The following is a 19,347-nucleotide window of genomic DNA, read 5'->3' on the forward strand; positions in this document are numbered from 1 at the left end:
CTTATCCCTTAGCACCCCAAATCCTGATGTGCTTTCACCCTCAACAGTTAGTACATGCATCATTTTGCTGTCAACTACCCTTAAGCTGCTGTAGCTAACTTTTCCTTCACAAAAAAAGAGCTGAAAACAGTTAGGAATTTACATACTCCCTGGGGCAACTCTCAACCAATAACTGACTAAATGAGGCATAAATACTCCAGCTCCCCTGCCCCTGATGGTGGAATACCTCTAGGTGTGACCTGTACTCTTTCTAGAACTCCTGTACAAGACTGAGGCAAATTTATCTTCTGTGGAACTTTGCATGATATTATACTCTGCCTGGCTACTCTTTTTCCCAGGTGTGCTTGTCCATTCTCTGATGCATTCTTCATAAGAACTCTTCTAAAAAGTCACTTTAAAAAAAATATCCTTTCAAGATCTACTTCTTGGAAAACCAGTTTATTAGAACCCCCAATATGCTCTAATCATGTTCCACTTTGATTACAATACCAACTGTATGTACTTCTCAATATGGTACTTCTGTATAGCCACTAGACACATAAAAATGATATTCTGTGGAAGTGAACATTAATGGCTTATAAGACCAAAAACTGAGCAGTAGAATCCTTGTGAAAAACCATGAGTGTGGTTTATATTTTCAGAACAATGCTCTGTAGGGTCAAAATTACATTAGAAGGCAAGAAATGTGAAAGAGACATGAGGCTGAAGAGAGACATAAGTTTCTCACTTAAAGAACATCCTCTAGATCTTGTTTTTCTTACCTCAATTATGTTTGGAGTGATATATCTTCTCTCATAAACCACTCAACTATTGAGAAGCTTATAAGATTCAGTGAACTGGCTTCTAACATAACTTTCAATTTTGAAGAAGGGTATAAGAATTAGACCTCTGTATTCTCAGTCTGCAGTGGACATGTGTTGGTTTTTGTGTGTGCGTTTTGATTTTCCTTAGAAAACCCAATGCTTACTATCTTTAGTCCATCTGATTTGAATTGGGAGGACTATACCTCTGGCTGCAGGACTGAGTACAAGATTCAGGTCTTGCCATTAGAAGCTGGTGTACCGTGGCCACCATGGTTGGTCAACTCTGGAAATTAAGACAACCCAATCAGAGACAACTAGACTCAGTTCTGGGACTGCTTTTGGAGGAGATATTAAAGAGAGGATCTTTTGTCACTAGGGTTTCCTCAGACAGTGGGATATAGCTTGGAGCTTTTAGGCAACACTTTTCCACCACATGGAGAAAGTGTCTTTGAAAGTCAAAGCTAACACAAAAGAAGGATACTTGGAATTCTTTACAGGTCTAGATTAAGTCACGCTTGATGCCCCCCCCCAAAAAAAATCTCCTTGGACATTTCCATTAGTCAATACAGTCTCTTTTTGTCTTATGCCTTTTTGAGTAATTTTCCTGCTGCTTTCGTCCAAAAAAAGACTTTACAAATAGTGTCTGAATGCCTGGGTTCAAATCCTAGCTATGTTATTTTCTATCTGTGTGATCGAATTGTATGATATGGTAGATTCCTTCAGGATATTATATTTTATACTCTAGATATTTTAGAATTCTCAGAGCAACTAAACTATCAAAAAATAGTCACTCAAACATTGAAACTTTTTAATCAAAAGTCTTATCAAGTACGTTTCGTGGCTATATTTCATGTTAACAAAATTTCTAATGGGAGAAAAATCAAGCAGTTTTATATGATTTTACAGTTACTAATTAAACATTGAGATTTTGTTTTCAGATTTATTATGTCAGTACAAAATATGAATGTCATGAGCCTCTTGATTACCACTGGTAATGTGAGATATAGGATCAGGGAGAATAAATGTAAAATGTGTATTTTAATGAAAAGTTCCCATTTAGTCTGGGCACTTTTTATGAAGACACTAAATGAATTGCTTTAGATTTCGCACCATCTCTCTTTTCTGAAGACATGCCAAATGGACAGTGGGTAGAAAGAACTAAAATCAACAAAAGGTGAAATTATTTTAGTAATGAGCTTTAGTTTTAGATGCAAGTTAATTTTTCCAAGAGATACCATTCTGTATAAATGATAATAGTAATACTAGTGCTAATATTAATAACAAAGCTATTATAATAGAATACTATTTATACCGTACAGAGAAGAGTGCAGTTTCTACACTTACCAGCTATATGTTATTGCATGTTTATAACATAAATATTCTCATATATAGGATAGGGCTTAACACTAGTATGTAAGTCACAGGATTAGAGTGAAGATTAAATGATATAATACATTTCATGTGTTTAACACACTGTCTAGAACACTTTAAACAATATATTTTTTGTGTTAATGACAAGTTAAAAAATAATTTAAGATTATTATGTTACTGTTATCATTTCAAAAGCCAGATTCCTAGCTTATATTTATATGTTTTCTATTCTCCTTTAAGAACTCCATATGACTAGGCATTTGACATAAATTGATTTATGAATCATACATAAACTAAAATCAAATCTCCATACTGTGAACGAAATGGGTACACAAGCATGCACATATGTCTCTAGAAGTAAATTTCCTGCTTCTTCCTGTTTAATACACTGGCTGGTAAGGAGATAATGCCTCTGATCATAGCAGTCATGTTCATTTCCTCCTCATGAGCGCAGGGATCTCTCAGATGAGATATAACATGCTTTGCTGTAAAATACTTTTTTTTTTTCAGCCTGGCTTATCATCTAGGGCCATTACGGTAGAGAGGAAAGGAATTAGACAACATTCTCCAAAGAGAAAAAAAATGTGTTGCAAGAAAGCTGAACGTTTATTTTTGAATATTAATAACCATTAATTGAGTGCTTACTGTATACCAGGATTGTGACAGATGGTGTCCTTATGTCAAGTTAAATACTCAGCTGGAAGTTGTTAACAATCCTAATTACCTTTTTGGAATGGTACTCACGTTTAGACAGGTAATTTCTGCTAAATTATTACCTGCCAATTCTCTTCCACTTAGAGTTCCAGTACAGGCTAATTTACTGTGATCCACCTTCCAATTCTCTGAGTTGCCACCCATTCAGTTATTAGCACTAGTAGACTCCTTCTCCTTCTGTGGCTTTAGCATTCTATTTAGGATCTACCTAGTTTGTCCACGATGATGATATTAGTGATGTAATATTCTCTGGCAGTTCATTTTAATTTAAAATAAGTGATCTATTTAAAGTGCAAAGTTAATATATTAATATATGAAGAATGCCATGCAGCAAGGGAGATCTTTGAAGGGTCTTCAGAATGGAGATTATTATTAAATGTCTTGAAACTCTGTCATTTAAAAGTTAAGTTAAAATACATGGTGCCATCATCATCCTAACTACAGGTATCAGCCATTTCTGGCAACATTTCCCTTTCAGTTCCAGTTCCTCCCCACTCCTTTTTTTTTTTTTTTTTTAATCTTCACAAATATGGTGTCAAAATCCAGCTTGGATACAAATCTCAATAAAGAAAATCAATTTGAAGCAACTCTCTCATCCAAAGTTTCCTCAGACCATAGATGAGGCATTCATGAACCGTGTATTTCAAAAAACTTTGCAAAAGGCTTTTCTTATTTTGTTTCTATATTTTCCTGAAATGTGAGTCCTCAGAGTTCTAAAATACTACTAGATCATAAAAGCAAAGTTTCTTTCTTCCTCCTTCCCTCCCTCCTGCTTACTCTTTCCCTCTTTTTGTCTCTTTCTTTCTCTCCCCCCTTTCTCCCTTCCTTCCTTCCTTCCTTCCTTCCTTTCTTTCTCTCTTTCTCCCTCTCTTTCTTTCTTTCTTTCTTGCCCCTCCCTCTGGTATTGTGCTTCTTAAATAAGCATTGCCATAAATAAGGACTTTCATTCCTTACTCTCTTGTCATTATGCTTTTACAGAGTGAGCATCCCATTAATTTTATCTGGAGGCAGAGAATACATTTGTTAACCCTCTGGCCTAGTTCAACCTGAACTGGAAGTTAAATTAAAGCTATTCACACTCTTGTACGAACTCTGCTTCAGTTCTATACTTTTAGCCCATAAATAGAATTTTCATTACTAGTGCTATTTGAGAAAGCTTATATTTCTTCCCTGGATTTCTTAAATCTCATTATCCACAGCTTAAATCCAGGCCATACCAAGTTTTTAACTAGAAACTGGTACAGAGAACCTGTTTCCTAAGATGCTTATATTTGGGATTATTCTTAACTTGAACCTCATTTCAGAAAATCCTGTCAGTGGCCATTTTTAATCGAAGAGAGGGAAGCAGAATAACAGAACCAGCAAGGAGTGCCTTTGTTAAATTCTCAGACTGTTCAGCTAGCTCCTTTCATTTCCTCAACTTGAAATATTCATACAAAGAGCTTGGAATATAAGATTGTCCTATGGGGATACAATATGGATAAATTCATGAGTTCTGTAGAAAAGCAATCTTACTGTTATGGAAAAAGGAAAATCTTTTTTTTTTTTTTTTTTTTTCCTGAGTGACCTAAACGTAGTCATGATCCTGTTCTACTGGTCAGTGTGTATACCAGGTTTCCCTTGGGGGAAAAATGTTATCATGTGCATGTATTTATCTGGTATTTGACACTTGGCACTACAGTAGCTGAAGCCAATTGAAAAGCCACAGATGGTTTGGACGTAAGAGCAGTGGTAGCAGAATAGTACTTACATGTAGAGTAAAAGGACACAGGTGAGTTTTGTGTAAATGAGTGCAAATTACCTAACATCTCTGAGCCTCAGCTTTCTCTTTATAACTAGAGGTAACAATGGGTATGTAAAAGTCTTCTTGAAAGGATAAAATGAGGATATACTATGAGAATACATTCTGAAATATAAAGTTTGAACCAATAATAAAGCTTACTAAGTTGCCTTATTACCATGATCATCACATAGGGACAGGAAGGTTCTATCATCCAAAGAGTCCCTAAGACTTTATTGCTATTTTCTACTCCACAATGTGAGTAATAATTCGCACATGAAACATAAAACTGGAGCCTATAATTCAAGGTGTGGTAGAGCCGAAAATGATACTGCACTTAGCAGTTAATTGACAGCTTCTCCATAATGTTTTATTAATACATAATATTAACCCTAAATAAATACTTCACCAATCATATGAGTGCTATGTTGCACTACAGCAGAGAAAATGATAATTTGGTTGAGGTAGGTTCTCGAGGCACATGTTCCTTCAGAATTATGTTCAGAATTATAACTCCTTAAGAATTATAGGAGGGCCTCCCTGGTGGCGCAGTGGTTGAGAGTCCGCCTGCCGATGCAGGGGATACGGGTTCGTGCCCCGGTCTGGGAGGATCCCACATGCCGCGGAGCGGCTGGGCCCGTGAGCCATGGCCGCTGGGCCTGCGCATCCGGAGCCTGTGCTCCGCAACGGGAGAGGCCACAACAGTGAGAGGCCCGCATACCGCAAAAAAAAAAAAAAAAAAAAAAAAAGAATTATAGGGCTTGACCTTAGCTCTGCTCATAATCATAAACTTTCATATAAAGGAGACATTGTATATGGTTTGTTATATTTAATCATTCTATTATTAATATATTTAACATTTATTGAGCACATTATATGCCAGGCACTGTGCTAAGTGCTTCATTGAAACCATATAATAATACCATGAGACACAGTACTATTGCTATTAACATTTTGTAGATGAGGAGATTGGGACTAGAATAGGTTGAGTAACATGCCCAATATCACACAGTAAGTTTTCAAAGAAAAGTTTTGAGCTAAAGTCTCTCTTTCCATAGTGAGCTCTAAACCACCATGTTTTTCTGCTACTGCATGAGCTAACCAGCTACAACATGAGAATCACCTTTTTAGTCTGTATAATGTGTACTTAGAAATATATTCTTCACCTAATGAGCTAACATGTTTTATAATCAGTGGGTAGAGTTCCTTTGTCCAAGGGCCAGAAGATGAAATCATAGAGTTTTTTTTAACATATTGAGATGCCTGCAAATTCCAATAAAGGTTCTAGAGATGGGTTCCAAGGTCAGCTGGAAAAAAGGAAGTAACTTCTTTTCCTTCAGCTCAGTTCCAACTTGGATTTGAAATCTTTCTCTCCTGCAATTGCCAGTTACTTAAAAAGTAAGAACTGTAGGTCTCCTGAGAAAAGTGGTGATAGACTGGAATGGAAAGGATGAACAGTCACTTGCAGAAGTATATATATTCTTCTTGGATGATTTTTAGAACCTTTAAATTAATTTAGTTATGGAAACAGCAGTGTAAAAATCCAATTTTGGTTTTTGAAATAGAAAAAAATGAAAGGAATGTTTGACATTGAATTCAGCATGTGTGTAAGATCAAAAGAGACCCAACTTGTAACCTAGGGTCCTGGTCTTTGAAAGTGGATCCTCTGCAGTGGTTCTTCAGGAGAATTTGGCAACACGTATCTGAAACCTTAGCTTTTATATTCCTGTTATCCAAAAATTCTAATTTAAAAAAAATATACTGAGGAAGTTCACATGGAGATGGGCAAAATATAGCCACAAAAATATGCATTACATCATTATTCATGACAACAAAAAATGAAAACAAAACTAAAGGAAACCTAATGTCCACCATTAGGAGGCTGGCTGAAAACATACATCTGAATACTCCACTGTCATTACAATTGAGGGTACAGAAAACTGTTTAATGACCCAGAGATACATTCATAGTGTACATTTAAAAAAATTTTTAAAGCATTTTACAGAAGAATATGCTGAAACAATTTGAGCAGCAAAATAAAGCAATATTGGATTATGACCCAAAGTGTGAAATAAATATCTACTAATCAATACTGATATAAATAAAGGATTGGATAAATTAATAAATGAGGAGGGAGAAGTGAAAAATCTCCCATGAGGAAGAATTCCAAATAAATTACATAGATTAGAGGAGGTGTAGCATGACTCCCTGCTCATTAGGTGTGGACAGCACATATTAACCTCCTTCCAAAGACTCAAATGTAAAGAGAGAAAAATGAGTACATTTATGGTGGAGAATCCTGACAAAACTGCTTCTGCCAGGTGATGAAGGGCAGCATCAGTAGCCATAGATCATTGTGATAGAGAGTAACCTTAATATGATGTGCGAAAATGGCACCTTACCTTTGTAGTCTTCTTACCCAAGACCCATAATCTCAGACTAATTATAAGAAAAATAGTAGACAAATTCTGATAGAGGGCCATCCCACAATAAAACTGACCACCACTCCTCAAAACTGTCAGGGTTATCAAAAACAAAAGTCTGAGTCACTGTTACAGCCAAGAAGAGCCTAGGGAGACAAGAAAACTCAATGTGGTATGTTGGATGGAATCTTGGAATAAAAAAAGGACATCAGGTAAAAACCAAGGAAATTTGAGTAAATTAGGGACTTCAGTTAATTAAAATGTATTCATGTTGGTTCATTAATTGTAACAAATGCACCATCTTAGTGTAAGATGTTAATAATAGGGGAAACTGTGTGTGGCATTATATGGGATCTCACTATACCATCTGCTCAATTTTTCTGTTCTAAAACTGTTATTTCAAAAGTATTAATTTTGAAAAAAAAAAGTATTGATGAAATGGGAGAAAAAGAAGCAAGAATCTTCTATTTCTAAGAGATACGAAGGACCCCTTCAATAAGTCTATCATTAGTTCTACCAAAGGAATTGAGACTGACTGTCTCCAGTCTCAATTTAACAAGGAGTAACCTGGGGAAAGGATAATCGGGAAAGCTCCCAGAGTGACTATCCTTGAATCTTCCTTCATTGAAAGTTTGTAAGGAAAGAGCAGATCCCAGGAAAAATGTATGATCACATATTGTTACACCAATCCTACTTTCAGTAGCCTGCAAACTCCCTGGGGCCTTTATATCATCTTTATTTCCCCAGGGCCTAGCCTAGCATCTGCTGCCAGGAGAATTCCTTCTGACTAAGTGAAGGAATAAAGGAATTAATTTTTTTTTTTTTTTTTTTTTTTTTCGGTACGCGGGCCTCTCACTGTTGTGGCCTCTCCCGTTGCGGAGCACAGGCTCCGGACGCGCAGGCTCAGCGGCCATGGCTCACGGGCCCAGCCGCTCCGCGGCATATGGGATCCTCCCAGACCGGGGCACGAACCCGTATCCCCTGCATCGGCAGGCGGACTCTCAACCACTGCGCCACCAGGGAGGCCCGAAATTAATTATTGAATGAGGTATTTAATGCATATTTGCTAAGTTAATAGATACTGGAGCTTAATTTGCCAAATAAATAAATGAGGGAATGTCAATAATCCCTATAAAGATTAAACACGTTATTTAGAAATGGTAAATCCATTGTTCTGAGCAAGTCCTTGAGGATTGTGTTAGCACAGAAATAGAATGCAGAAACTCCTTCTCTCCCTCCTGTGTATTCCTTTTTACCTCCTCAGCCAAAGCAGCACTGACAATGACCACAATTAATAAAATTGTTATAATTTATGGATTGCCTATTGTAAGCCAGGGACTCTGGTAGGGAAGTTTAATAGTATTTCCAGTCCTTACATCAATCCTATTCTCTCTGTCGTCTATCTATCTGTCCATCCATCTATGTAGTTTTTACCTTTGTTTTACAGATAAGAAAACTGATCATAGCGGCCCAGCTATTGACAGGGGATCTGAGAATTTAAACCCTGACCTCTTTGAATTCAAAGTCTGTACTCTTTCCAGAACACAATGCTGCCTTGAAATGTTAGTAAATCTGCTGATAAATCTTTCAGCCCCAGGGTGAGTGTGTGTGTGACTGTGTTTTTGTTGAGGGGTTACTATCTTTCAATTTTTCAAAGATTGGCTTGAACATTTGTCAGTTCTCAGAGTTGCATGGACTTTACCATACTATTTTATGCCAAGCAATATAAGATCATGATAAAAAAGCAAAGCAGTTAGTGAGAACCTAATGAGTAGGCTTCAGTATACATTGTGGGGCAAACGGGACAAGCTGTTAGGAAAATAGTCTGCCCTCTATCCATTCAACTCAGTGAGGAAAATAAAAAGCTAAACTGCTTATTAGACATTCAAATGGGACAATTTTAAGATATCTCTCTGGCTTTTTTTTTTAAACCAAGTGTTAAAAGTCTGAAAAATTTGAATGTACCTCGTTTGATTTTAAAATACTACTGTCATCTTGAGTGTCTTGAGCAGCCTTTCTGTGGTATGACATACAATGATGTCCATATGTGTAAAAAGAAAAGCAAAATCAAATAGCTGCTCTGTCATCTGAAAGTTCTGGAATAGATCAAAACATCTTGGTGAGACTTCAGATTTATTGCTTGACATTAATAGCCAAGCTGAGTATCTTTTTCTTCATAAATTAGAACAAAATAAATAAGATATACATGTATACATAAATATAGTCCTCTGTGTGAAGGCTCCAGAACACATAGGAACATTTAGTGCAGCGACTAATTTTATTTACATTCCAGAGCACTGACAGCAAAGTTACTAAATTAAGATTCACACACAAAAAAGAAAAGAAAAGTAAATGTGTTTGGTTGTTTACAAGAGTGGTAGGAGAGTTATGAGGGATATCAGTTTAACTTCTTTACTAAGAGCAAAGGCCTATATCTTCTTGAGAGGAGACACACAGATCTATAAGTCAGTCATACTACATTTGCATAGCACCTATCCAAGGAGTTTCTCAGGTATTTCACAATACAATTAATTTGCAGCTTAGATAATTAAGTCTGCCATGTTAAACAAATGAGACAAAACTGAGAGTTGAAAGCTGTGATCATGTCAGCTGTGAAACTCCAACATAGAAAGTGAGTTACATGTCCCCAAAGTCATAGTAATTAAAGTTCAAGCAGGTATCTGAAGTTTTGTCTTAATTATTCTATACTCACATTAGCCTGTGGTGGTTTGAGATGGTTAAGGTCTATGAGTAAACACTCTAGCCAGCCTTCTATAGACCTCACTCTCTATACTCCCTGCCTGCATGATTGCAGCAGACTCCTAGGTTGATTGGCATGTTTTCTGTGCTCTCCCTAATTATCTACCCCAGATTTTTATAAACGGTAGATATTACCATCATCACATACAAACCAGAGGGGTGTATGCTCCACAATGGCCCTGATTGACTTTTAGAAACACTTCTTTCTTCTCATTCAAAAGCAACTTGGATTTTGAAAAGGTTATCTTTTGAATTATTTTAAAAAAATTAATGTATAAAATTGAACTTACTTTTTTGCTGAATTATTAGTAATTACAGAGAATCTAAATGGGAAATACATCCATAATTTCATTCCCCAAATAACATCTTTTTACCATTTTGCTGAAATGTTTCAGGCCTTTTTTAAGGAAAACATTTACAGAACTGAGGGCTAACTACATCTGCACATGGGGAATTAATTTGTATATTAAAAGGATAATTTGATGTAAATGTCAAACTGCTATGAGCATGAGTTTTGAAGTCAGAATCAGTGATATTTAGATTTGAATCCCAGATTTACAACTTACGTTTATCAAGTCATTTCATTTCTCTAAACTTCCCCTTATTTACCTTCACAATTAGCCTTAAAAAATACCTGGGGGGCTTCCCTGGTGGCGCAGTGGTTGAGAGTCCGCCTGCTGATGCAGGGGACACGGGTTCGTGCCCCGGTCTGGGAAGATCCCACATGCCGCAGAGCGGCTGGGCCCGTGAGCCATGGCCGCTGAGCCTGCGCATCCGGAGCCTGTGCTCCGCAACAGGAGAGGCCACAACAGTGAGAGGCCCGCGTACCGCAAAAACAAAACAAAAAAAAACAAAAAAAACCCCAAAAATACCTGGGTTTTGGAGATGTTGGATTAACTGGAACTATATTTACCCTGCTGGGAACAATTAGAAAACTGGACAAATATAATGGGAAACAAACCTGATTCCAGAGATGTAACAATGGGTAGCACAAAACTGTGATCCCTAAAGGAGGGGAAATGTATGAAGTAAGCCATTGGCATCCCTGATTTTCGACCTTTCGAGAACATGGAATCAGGAAGAAAACATAAATAGGACAAGGCTGCATCCCTGAGTTGAGGAGACACAGGTGACTGAAGTGGCTGGGATTGCAAAGCAAGGTATCAGAGAGGATGAGACTAGAAAAAGAAAGTGCTCCAAAAATCTACGTAAGAGTGTCACATGAGGCTGGGCAAAGAACAAATTTTAGAGCTCAAACAGGGCTAGAAGATGTTAGAGTTCCACCAAGCCTGAGAAGAGAGACTTAGCAAACTTAGAGCATTCAATTGGGAGATGCATCTTAGTAGTAAACAAGCCTTAGACTAACAACTACTCTGTATCTACCCAAGGAAGCTTAATAATAAGCTATAGAAAGATGAGATTCATCATAACTTCTATCAATAAAATCCAATACTTGAAATAAATATACCACAATGCAGCATTCAATAACATAACATTTATCATGTCTCTAATTCAATCTAAATTACTAGATAAACTAAAAAGCATAAAAAATAGGAATCATGATAAGAAGAAAAAGCAGTCAACAGAAACAGATCCATAAATTACAGAGATTATAGAATTAGCTAACAAGGACATTCATACCATCAATAGGGCTCCTGAATAATAGCTGGGGGTTACAGGTAAAGAAACTGCAAACCTCAGTCTTTAATTAAGAAAGAGTCTCTAGGGAAACCCAAAGACAAGAGGAAAAACAAAAACAATGGAGGAAATTTTAGCCTCTGACACCACAACTACAGCAAACAGTAAACACAGCCTAACTCCCTGCCAAATAAACATAAAAATATACACCAAAATCTAGTGTAAAATCACTTCTTTTTACCTGTTACATCATATCTAGGTTTCAGCAACAACAAAAAATGTATAAAAGGCCCATTGACAATTACAAATGCAGAGACAAAGCAAGCATTGGAACCAGACTCAAATATGGCAAATATTTTTAAAGTATCAGACTGGGAATTTAAAATTTCTAAGATTAATATGTTAAGGGCTCTAATGGAAAAAGCAGACAACATGCAAGAACAGATGATTAATGTAGCAGAAAAAAAGGAGATTCTAAGAAAGGGTCTGGGGGATGGTGGTGTGATGAATTGGGAGATTGGGATTGACATATATACACTAATATGTATAAAATGGATAACTAATAAGAACCTGCTGTATAAAAAAAATAAAGTTCAAAAATTCAAAAATAAAATTATAGACATAAAAATACTATAATACAAATGAAAATGCCTTTGATAGGCTCACCAGTGGGCTGAATGTGATGAAGGAAAGAGTAAGCGAACTAGAAGAAATATCAATAGAAACTTCCCAAACTAAAATATGAAGAGGAAAAAAAAAAAAAGAAACAAACAACAACAAAAGAATGGAATATCCAAGAACTGGGGGCGATTACAAACAGTGCAACAGATGTCTAATGGGAATACCAGAAGGAGAACAAAGAGAGAAATGAACAGAATAAATATTTGAAATAACAATGACTGGAAATCTTCCAAAATTAATGACAGCCACCAAACCATAGACCCAGGAAGCTCAGAGAACAACATGCAAGATAAATTCCAAAATAATCTACCCATTCAAGAGAAAGAATATAAAGGGAATTATTTCCTAATTACTTAGGAAGTACTTCCACAAATATTTAATGAAAACTAGTCAGTATTTCAGAAACTGTCGTAGGTCCTAAAAATAAAAAACTAAATAAGATGTGGCATTGACCTGTGTTATTTTTTCTTTTTTTGTTCCTCTTTCCTATTCACCTATCCACCTACTGATTTCCTTACTCCCTCCCTCCCTACTTTCCCTCCTTTTTCTTATTAACTAAAATATATAAACCTTAGTTTCATGAATGTGTAGTTTATAGCATAAATAGTAGTCAGTAGTTAGCAAAAGTGTTTAGGAACATTGTTAATAAGAAAAAGAACTTTGATTCTATTCCTCACTGAACCAATTAGCTTATTTCAGTTTGGGGTTTATCCAACTTATTACAGAGAAGTGCAGTACCTCAGAAAGTGAACAAGTAGATTTAAAAGGACTTATACGAAGCAGTCCCAACGTTTGGAAAAAAAAAATAACAAAACCAAGTGCTGAACAGCAATATTTTTATAAAGAGCTGTCAGAGAACATGATTATAATTATCATTCAATAGTTTGTAAAATACTTGGCAATAAACCTGCAAATAGAGATTTATAATTTAAAAAGTGGTTTTATTTTGTTCTTTTCACATTGTTATTTATGCCTATCATGTAATTAATTGTCTAGGGAGTGCATTGTTTTTATGTTTGTTAATGTTGCAAATTTTAAAAAGTCAGTAAAGTATTTGGTAAATGTCAAATTTTATAATGGACTAGAAAGCTTCTTCAGTATGTTTGCAATGTTTCAACTACAGTGCAACTTGTTTTCTGAAAACTATTGGCGAACATATATAAAAACTCTTTTTGTTAGTAGCTAAAATTTGTATAATATTTTCCAAAGTATACAAAGCATTTTCATACACATTCTGTTCATTTGAAGAAATGAGAACTAGATCTGCACTTCAGTTACACAGAATATATGTTTCTTATACATGGCATTTTAACACTATCTCTTTGACCCTGTGGATGCTTTGGACTTTCCATCTTAACCCCTAGGCATTTCAATTCCATATTAATAATTTAATAAATATAATTTCAACATTAATTTTGGCAGGTAAAGTGTTTTTAAGCATACTCCATTAAATCAAATATTTCCTTGACAATTTTCTATGAAGTACAATTAAGTAATTCTCATCATTTTCCCATTCTTCCTTAATTTTATTTCATGTGCAGTAGTTCCTTTAGGTATAAACTTAACAATGAATGTATACTTTATCATTCAGGGTTTTTTTTTTTGTACATACACATTGGACTTGCCATGTTTTTACATGTATTATCCACTCTCATCTTCAAAACAAACACAGGAGACAGGTATCATTATAACATTTTTTAGATGAGAATATGGAAATTCATAAAGCTTAAGCAACATGTTTGCTGATGGTCAGACAACTCTTGAGAAAATTGGGAATTCAATCTGCCTCCTCTGACTTGGAAAGCAGTTATCTTAACTATTTACTCAAAAGTTTCTAAGTTCAGAACTTCAAATCAGGTGGGTCTAAATCTGAATCGCCCTTTCTTTCTTATCAGAAGCATAAAATTGAACAGGTTACTAATACAATCTGAGCCTCATTTTACTCATACATAATAAACATATTATGTACCCTGCATAATTATGAGGATTATGTATGTCATATAAATTCTTAGTTATAAATGATTAACAAATGAAATTTATTTACATGAGATTCTTGAGAACCAGCCTCAATCCTTTTCAGTTATTTATTGTATGAGTATTTTTTAAGTTACAGGAATCCATATTTCCTGATGCCAGACATGATAGAATAAACTATTAATATTATTTTCAGATACTATCTTTCATTGGTTTTCTTTTAAAATAAATCAACTAATTGTCAAAGTATTTTGCTGACATTTTATGTTTTTTGTATACTTTATTTTCTGAGAAACCTTGAAAATGGTGAAAGTTCATCATGTCTTAAAAGGCAGGCAAACAAAAATGGACAAAGCCTCAATTTGTCACTTTTTAAAGAATAATTTAATCAATCAATTATTTATTGGACAAATACTGTGGGACCAGTATTGTATAAAAATTACATATGGTCTCTTAAATATATGAAAAATGGATAACCTGAGAAATTTAATTTAAAGAGCTACAAGATTTCATACATAGAAAGGAACCTAGAAGATTTAGTAACCAGCATTATTTGGATTTCTCAGTATATTTACTTAATAACAAGATGGAGACTTTTAAGGATGTTTTCCATAGTTTGGAATGTAAGTCACTATTTCTGAATGTGAGGCCCACATTACAAATAGACTCTGGATTTATAAGTAAGCCCTTAAATGTGGTAGTGAGAGTCAAGTCCTTTACTCTTCAAAGTATGTTCTGTAGACAAGAAGAATCACTATTACCTCGGAGCCTGTTAGATATGGAGCAATCAGATGTCACCCCAGATCTACAGAATTTCAATTTAACTGTGCCCCCAGATAATTCATATGTACATCAATGTTTTAAAATGGCAAATCTGATCTATCTATCACTTTGTTACTTCATTCTGGTGTTTATGGGCATAAAAATAAAATTTGAATATTGCCAAAAAGCAAAGAAATGTTCTCAATGTTCCATGCAAAAATGCAGATATTTGGCTGGCTTCAAAGCTTTCCAAACCTACTGCTGATAAACACTATCTGAGTAAAATAAAATGCCTCCACTGCCAGGACAGGTTTGGCTCAATTCTAATTATCCACTATGAACAATGGCTTTTAATTAGTCTTATTTTGGACACTAGCAGTGCAGGTTTTTCATTTACAAGAGTCGCTGATTAATTAAGCAAGGAGACACTCCAGGCAATTTATTTCTGGATGTAGGATGAGATGGAGTGAAGGATACATCGAAAGTTTAGTGACCTGCTCACCGTCTTTTACAAGCTCACTTATTCCTTTGCAATGTGCTGCCTAAACGGGTTTCATTGTGCTCAAACTCAAGTAAATATCAGCTCATTTGAGGAAATTGCTGCCCCAATCACTTTCAGAGTATTAGGCATGTTTATTTAAAGTCCAATCAGAAAGTTCCACTTCTGCCCAGCATTTAAAGTCTATTTGCTAATTTACCTTAGAGCAGCGTTTGAATACCAAAATACTCGTTTGTTTTAATTAAAACAACCAGGAAAAAAAAACAAAAACAAAACCTTACTTTCCAAGGGCAAAGCATTCCAGTTTTATAGATGAATCCTTTGCAGCTTGAATAGTTTCAGGAAAATGCACTTCAATCTTTGGTTCATATTCCCCCATCACACCTGTTAAATACCAAAAGAGCTAGCAGCATTTCTAGAGAATAGAAGTTTTCTATGAAGCAAATGCTTTATTTACCAAAATCTGATTATTCTGTCATTCAATTAACAATATTTTTCTATACTATAATGAGTGACAGAGGGCAAGGAAACCTCATGATTCTATTTAAGGAATTAGTTTGTTCCTCTCTCCCCTAAAAAAGAAATACTTAAGGTATATCAAAGTATCAGAATAGAGGCATTCCAAATTTCCCTATATTCCACAACAGCATCTTAAAAAGAATTAGTATTTCCAGTTAAGAACTGAATATACCCAACTTTAAAATGCTTCTGAGTTATCGAGCAAGTTTCTTCTCTAGAGATTTCTTGGATCTTTCACCCATTCACAGAATTCATGGGCCAGATCTGCTTAGGAATAAAGAAGTTTTTAGCTAACACTGTGTAATAGATCTGATACAGCACCTCAGTCCAAAATATCAGTACTTTTGCAGCAAAACCTTTGAAGTAAGTAGTTGGGACAAATAAAGACATAAATATTCTTATGTCGGTTTATTAAGGTTTTACCGCTAATTGAGTTTACTGTACCCTTATAAAAATTTATTTTAATAATTTAAAAATTTTCAAAAGGAATTGTGGATATGGGCTAAGATAAGACTAAGACAATAGTCTAAGGTATTGTAAATATGCTATCTACGAGAAGAGTTGGAAAAAGTAGAAATGTATCTCTATCTCCAGGCTATCCTCATTAACTTGATTAATTTAATCATCAACAAACTGTTGTTTAAAATGTTTAAATTTCTTTAAAACATCTTTAAAAATGTTGAATTTCTTTTATTTTTACTTATATTACCAAACACCAGAATAATACATTCCTAACATAAGTGATTTATTGTGGCCAGTGCAAGTACACAAAAAAGTAAAATTTACAAAATACATATAAAATGAAAATACCTCATTTTTAAGACCTTAATCATTCCAAACATTCAAAGAGGCTATGGTTGAGGAGGTCAAGAGTATTGCTTCATTCAACTAAACTGGTGAACTTTATGTTTTCTATTTCTTTGACATCTGATATTTCTTGAGTGACTACTTTTAGAAGAGTTTTTTGTTTGTTTGTTTTTTTAATATTATGTAAGATGCTTCTGGTCATTTTTTACCATAAATGTGTTGAAAAGAATAGAGGAGATGAATAGAGGAGAGGAATAGAGGAGAATGAAGGAATTAAGAAGAGGAAAAGAGGAAACTAAGAGTTGATGGGGGAAGAAAGGAACATATGGTAGCGTTTCTATGCATATTATTGGCTCATGAGTTCTTGCAATCTTGAAGAGAGTACTTACTGAAGGGGAGAAATTGGACTTATGAATAAATCTAGTGGTTGCTGAATTCTGAATTAAGACTGTGAAAATATATTTGAATGGTTAGTGATTATAAAAGCTCTGTCATAAGTACTCCCTGTAAGGAGCTAGTTCCATGATTCTTTTGCCATCATTACCATTGTATTCCTGCTTTTCTTAAGCTCCTTAGAGAGGAGAAAAACTCTACGCAGTGTTACATTTCAAGTCCAGAATCTGATCACAAAATGCATCAACAGATTTTCCATCTTTACATTTCCCACTGTGAATATGTAATTAAAGAATCAACTAGAGGATTTTTCTACTTCAATGACTTCCTTAGGTTTTCTAACTCTCTAAATCTTGTACCAGCTGTGGCTTGACTAAACTACAAAACTCATCAGAGACCAATCTGAATTATGTTCCTTGGAGGAATATAATTAGTATGAATCTTGTGTTTCATTTTTCTTTGGAATGCTTGTAATTAATGTTGACTTGATTTACTTTCCTTGGATCTGAATCATTTACCTGCCTTGCCAACCAGGAAAATAAAGGGTGAACAAAAGATACAAATATGGAAAAGAAGGAGGCATTAAAGAGAAGCTGTGTCATATGTCCATTGAAAATATATTAATTCAATCAATAAGTTTGGCAGCACCCACACATGTCCACACACCTGCCTACTCTCCCAAACATTGTTTTTTTAAACAAAATACTTCTTAAGCAAAGAAAAGATGATCTGTTCCAGTGCCAGAGAAGAAATGGCACAGTATACCCAGAATCATCTATACTATGCTATGTGGATAAATTATATAGTTTTCTATTATTTTTTGTGATTTTCATCATATTGTGAATTAAACCTCGCCTCATAGATGATATGGCTACACTGAACCAGAGGGAAGCAGAAAGCTCTACAAATCTCCCCAGGCTTCAAGATCCACAGATAAAGTATATCCCTAAGATAACTCATCATCTTACCATCAGTACGCTGCACTAATGGAGTGGGTGGTCCTTGAACACTTCGCTGGGCTTCTTTGTTTGTTATGTAGCAAGTGTAATTGCCAACATCTGATGGCTCCACTTTGGCAATGTACAAGTTTCCTGTCTCTTGTGAGACAAACCGCCTGTTGTCCTCTTGGACATATAAGGGGTTATCATTGAAAGTCCACGCATAAGATAAACCTAGAAAACAGAAAAAATAAGTATTATTCTTACTGTATTCATTCTTACCTGAAAGTTCTGTGCCCTACTTCTCCATAAGTAGAATACAATTATACCCCTGTTTGTCCAGTTTATGCGTGTTGTCCTGCTGTAATTGTCATATTCCCTTATAGTTAAATATATCCCAATTTGGATGATACAGTCTCCCTATCCATCACTAGCTTTGTATAATTAAGGATGTGATGATAGGATGTCAAGGGAATAAGTGAATGAACTTATTAAGAAAAGTTATAAGATATAAAATACTAAGGACTCAAAATACACACTGAATTTCTCCGGCAATTCTTGTGTTGAAGCAGTGTTTCTCAATTTGCAGTCAGAACGATGCCCGCATTAATCATGTTTAGGTGTACTTGCTAAAAATTTAACTTCAAGATGTAAGTTCAAGGACTCTACCACTGATCTTGGAATTCATTCATTCCATCTTTCAATCATTACATAATTTCTGAACACCTATTTTGTGACCATTTTCGGACTTAGAATACAGCAAAGCAAAACCTATGCCGTATAAAGCTTAACCAGTTAAACTAGTTACAACTAGTGTGGATAATGTCAATGTGGGATGATATGTGCTTGACAGAAGCACTGTGGGGAGCCCATAGAAGGAAGTTAGAATGATCTGTGGTCAGAAAAGTCTTCTGAAAAGAATTCCATGTTAGGGACTTCCCTGGCGGTCCAGTGGTTAGGACATTGTCTTCCAATGCAGGTGGTGCGGGTTCGATCCCTGGTCAGGAAGCTAAGATCCCACATGCCTTGTGGTCAAAGGACCAAAACATAAAAGCAGAAGCAGTGTTGTAACAGGTTCAATAAAGACTTTTAAAATGGTCCATTCATCTGTCGATGAATGGCACAAGGATATCAGCTCAGTGTCCACCTAGAGGAGTGGGATAGGGAGGGTGGGAGGGAGACGCAAGAGGGAGGAGAAATGGGGATAAATGTATATGTATAGCTGATTCACTTTGTTATACAGCAGAAACTAACACACCATTGTACAACAATTATACTCCAATAA

The 19,347-nt window shown here is 35.4% G+C and overlaps 1 protein-coding gene across 4 annotated transcripts in view; it reads right to left on the minus strand.

The window, feature by feature from the left end:
* CNTN6 (contactin 6) overlaps window positions 1–19,347 on the minus strand; it is a gene marked incomplete at both ends in the record, with an annotated part of 242,731 nt that overhangs the window by 76,163 nt on the left and 147,221 nt on the right. For 2 of the 4 annotated variants that reach the window (XM_082638598.1, XM_082638596.1), the window contains one exon: window positions 18,093–18,296. The exons of 1 other annotated variant lie outside the window; for it this stretch is intronic. In XM_082638598.1, coding sequence (XP_082494724.1) covers window positions 18,093–18,296 — 204 coding nt within the window. Of the gene's footprint in view, window positions 1–15,686; window positions 15,790–18,092; window positions 18,297–19,347 lie in introns of all 4 variants that reach the window. One more of the 4 variants, XM_082638595.1, reaches the window with a different exon arrangement.

This window comes from Mesoplodon mirus (assembly GCF_964341445.2).
Source record: "Mesoplodon mirus genome assembly, chromosome: 12".
In the NCBI taxonomy this organism is placed as follows: domain Eukaryota; kingdom Metazoa; phylum Chordata; class Mammalia; order Artiodactyla; family Ziphiidae; genus Mesoplodon; species Mesoplodon mirus.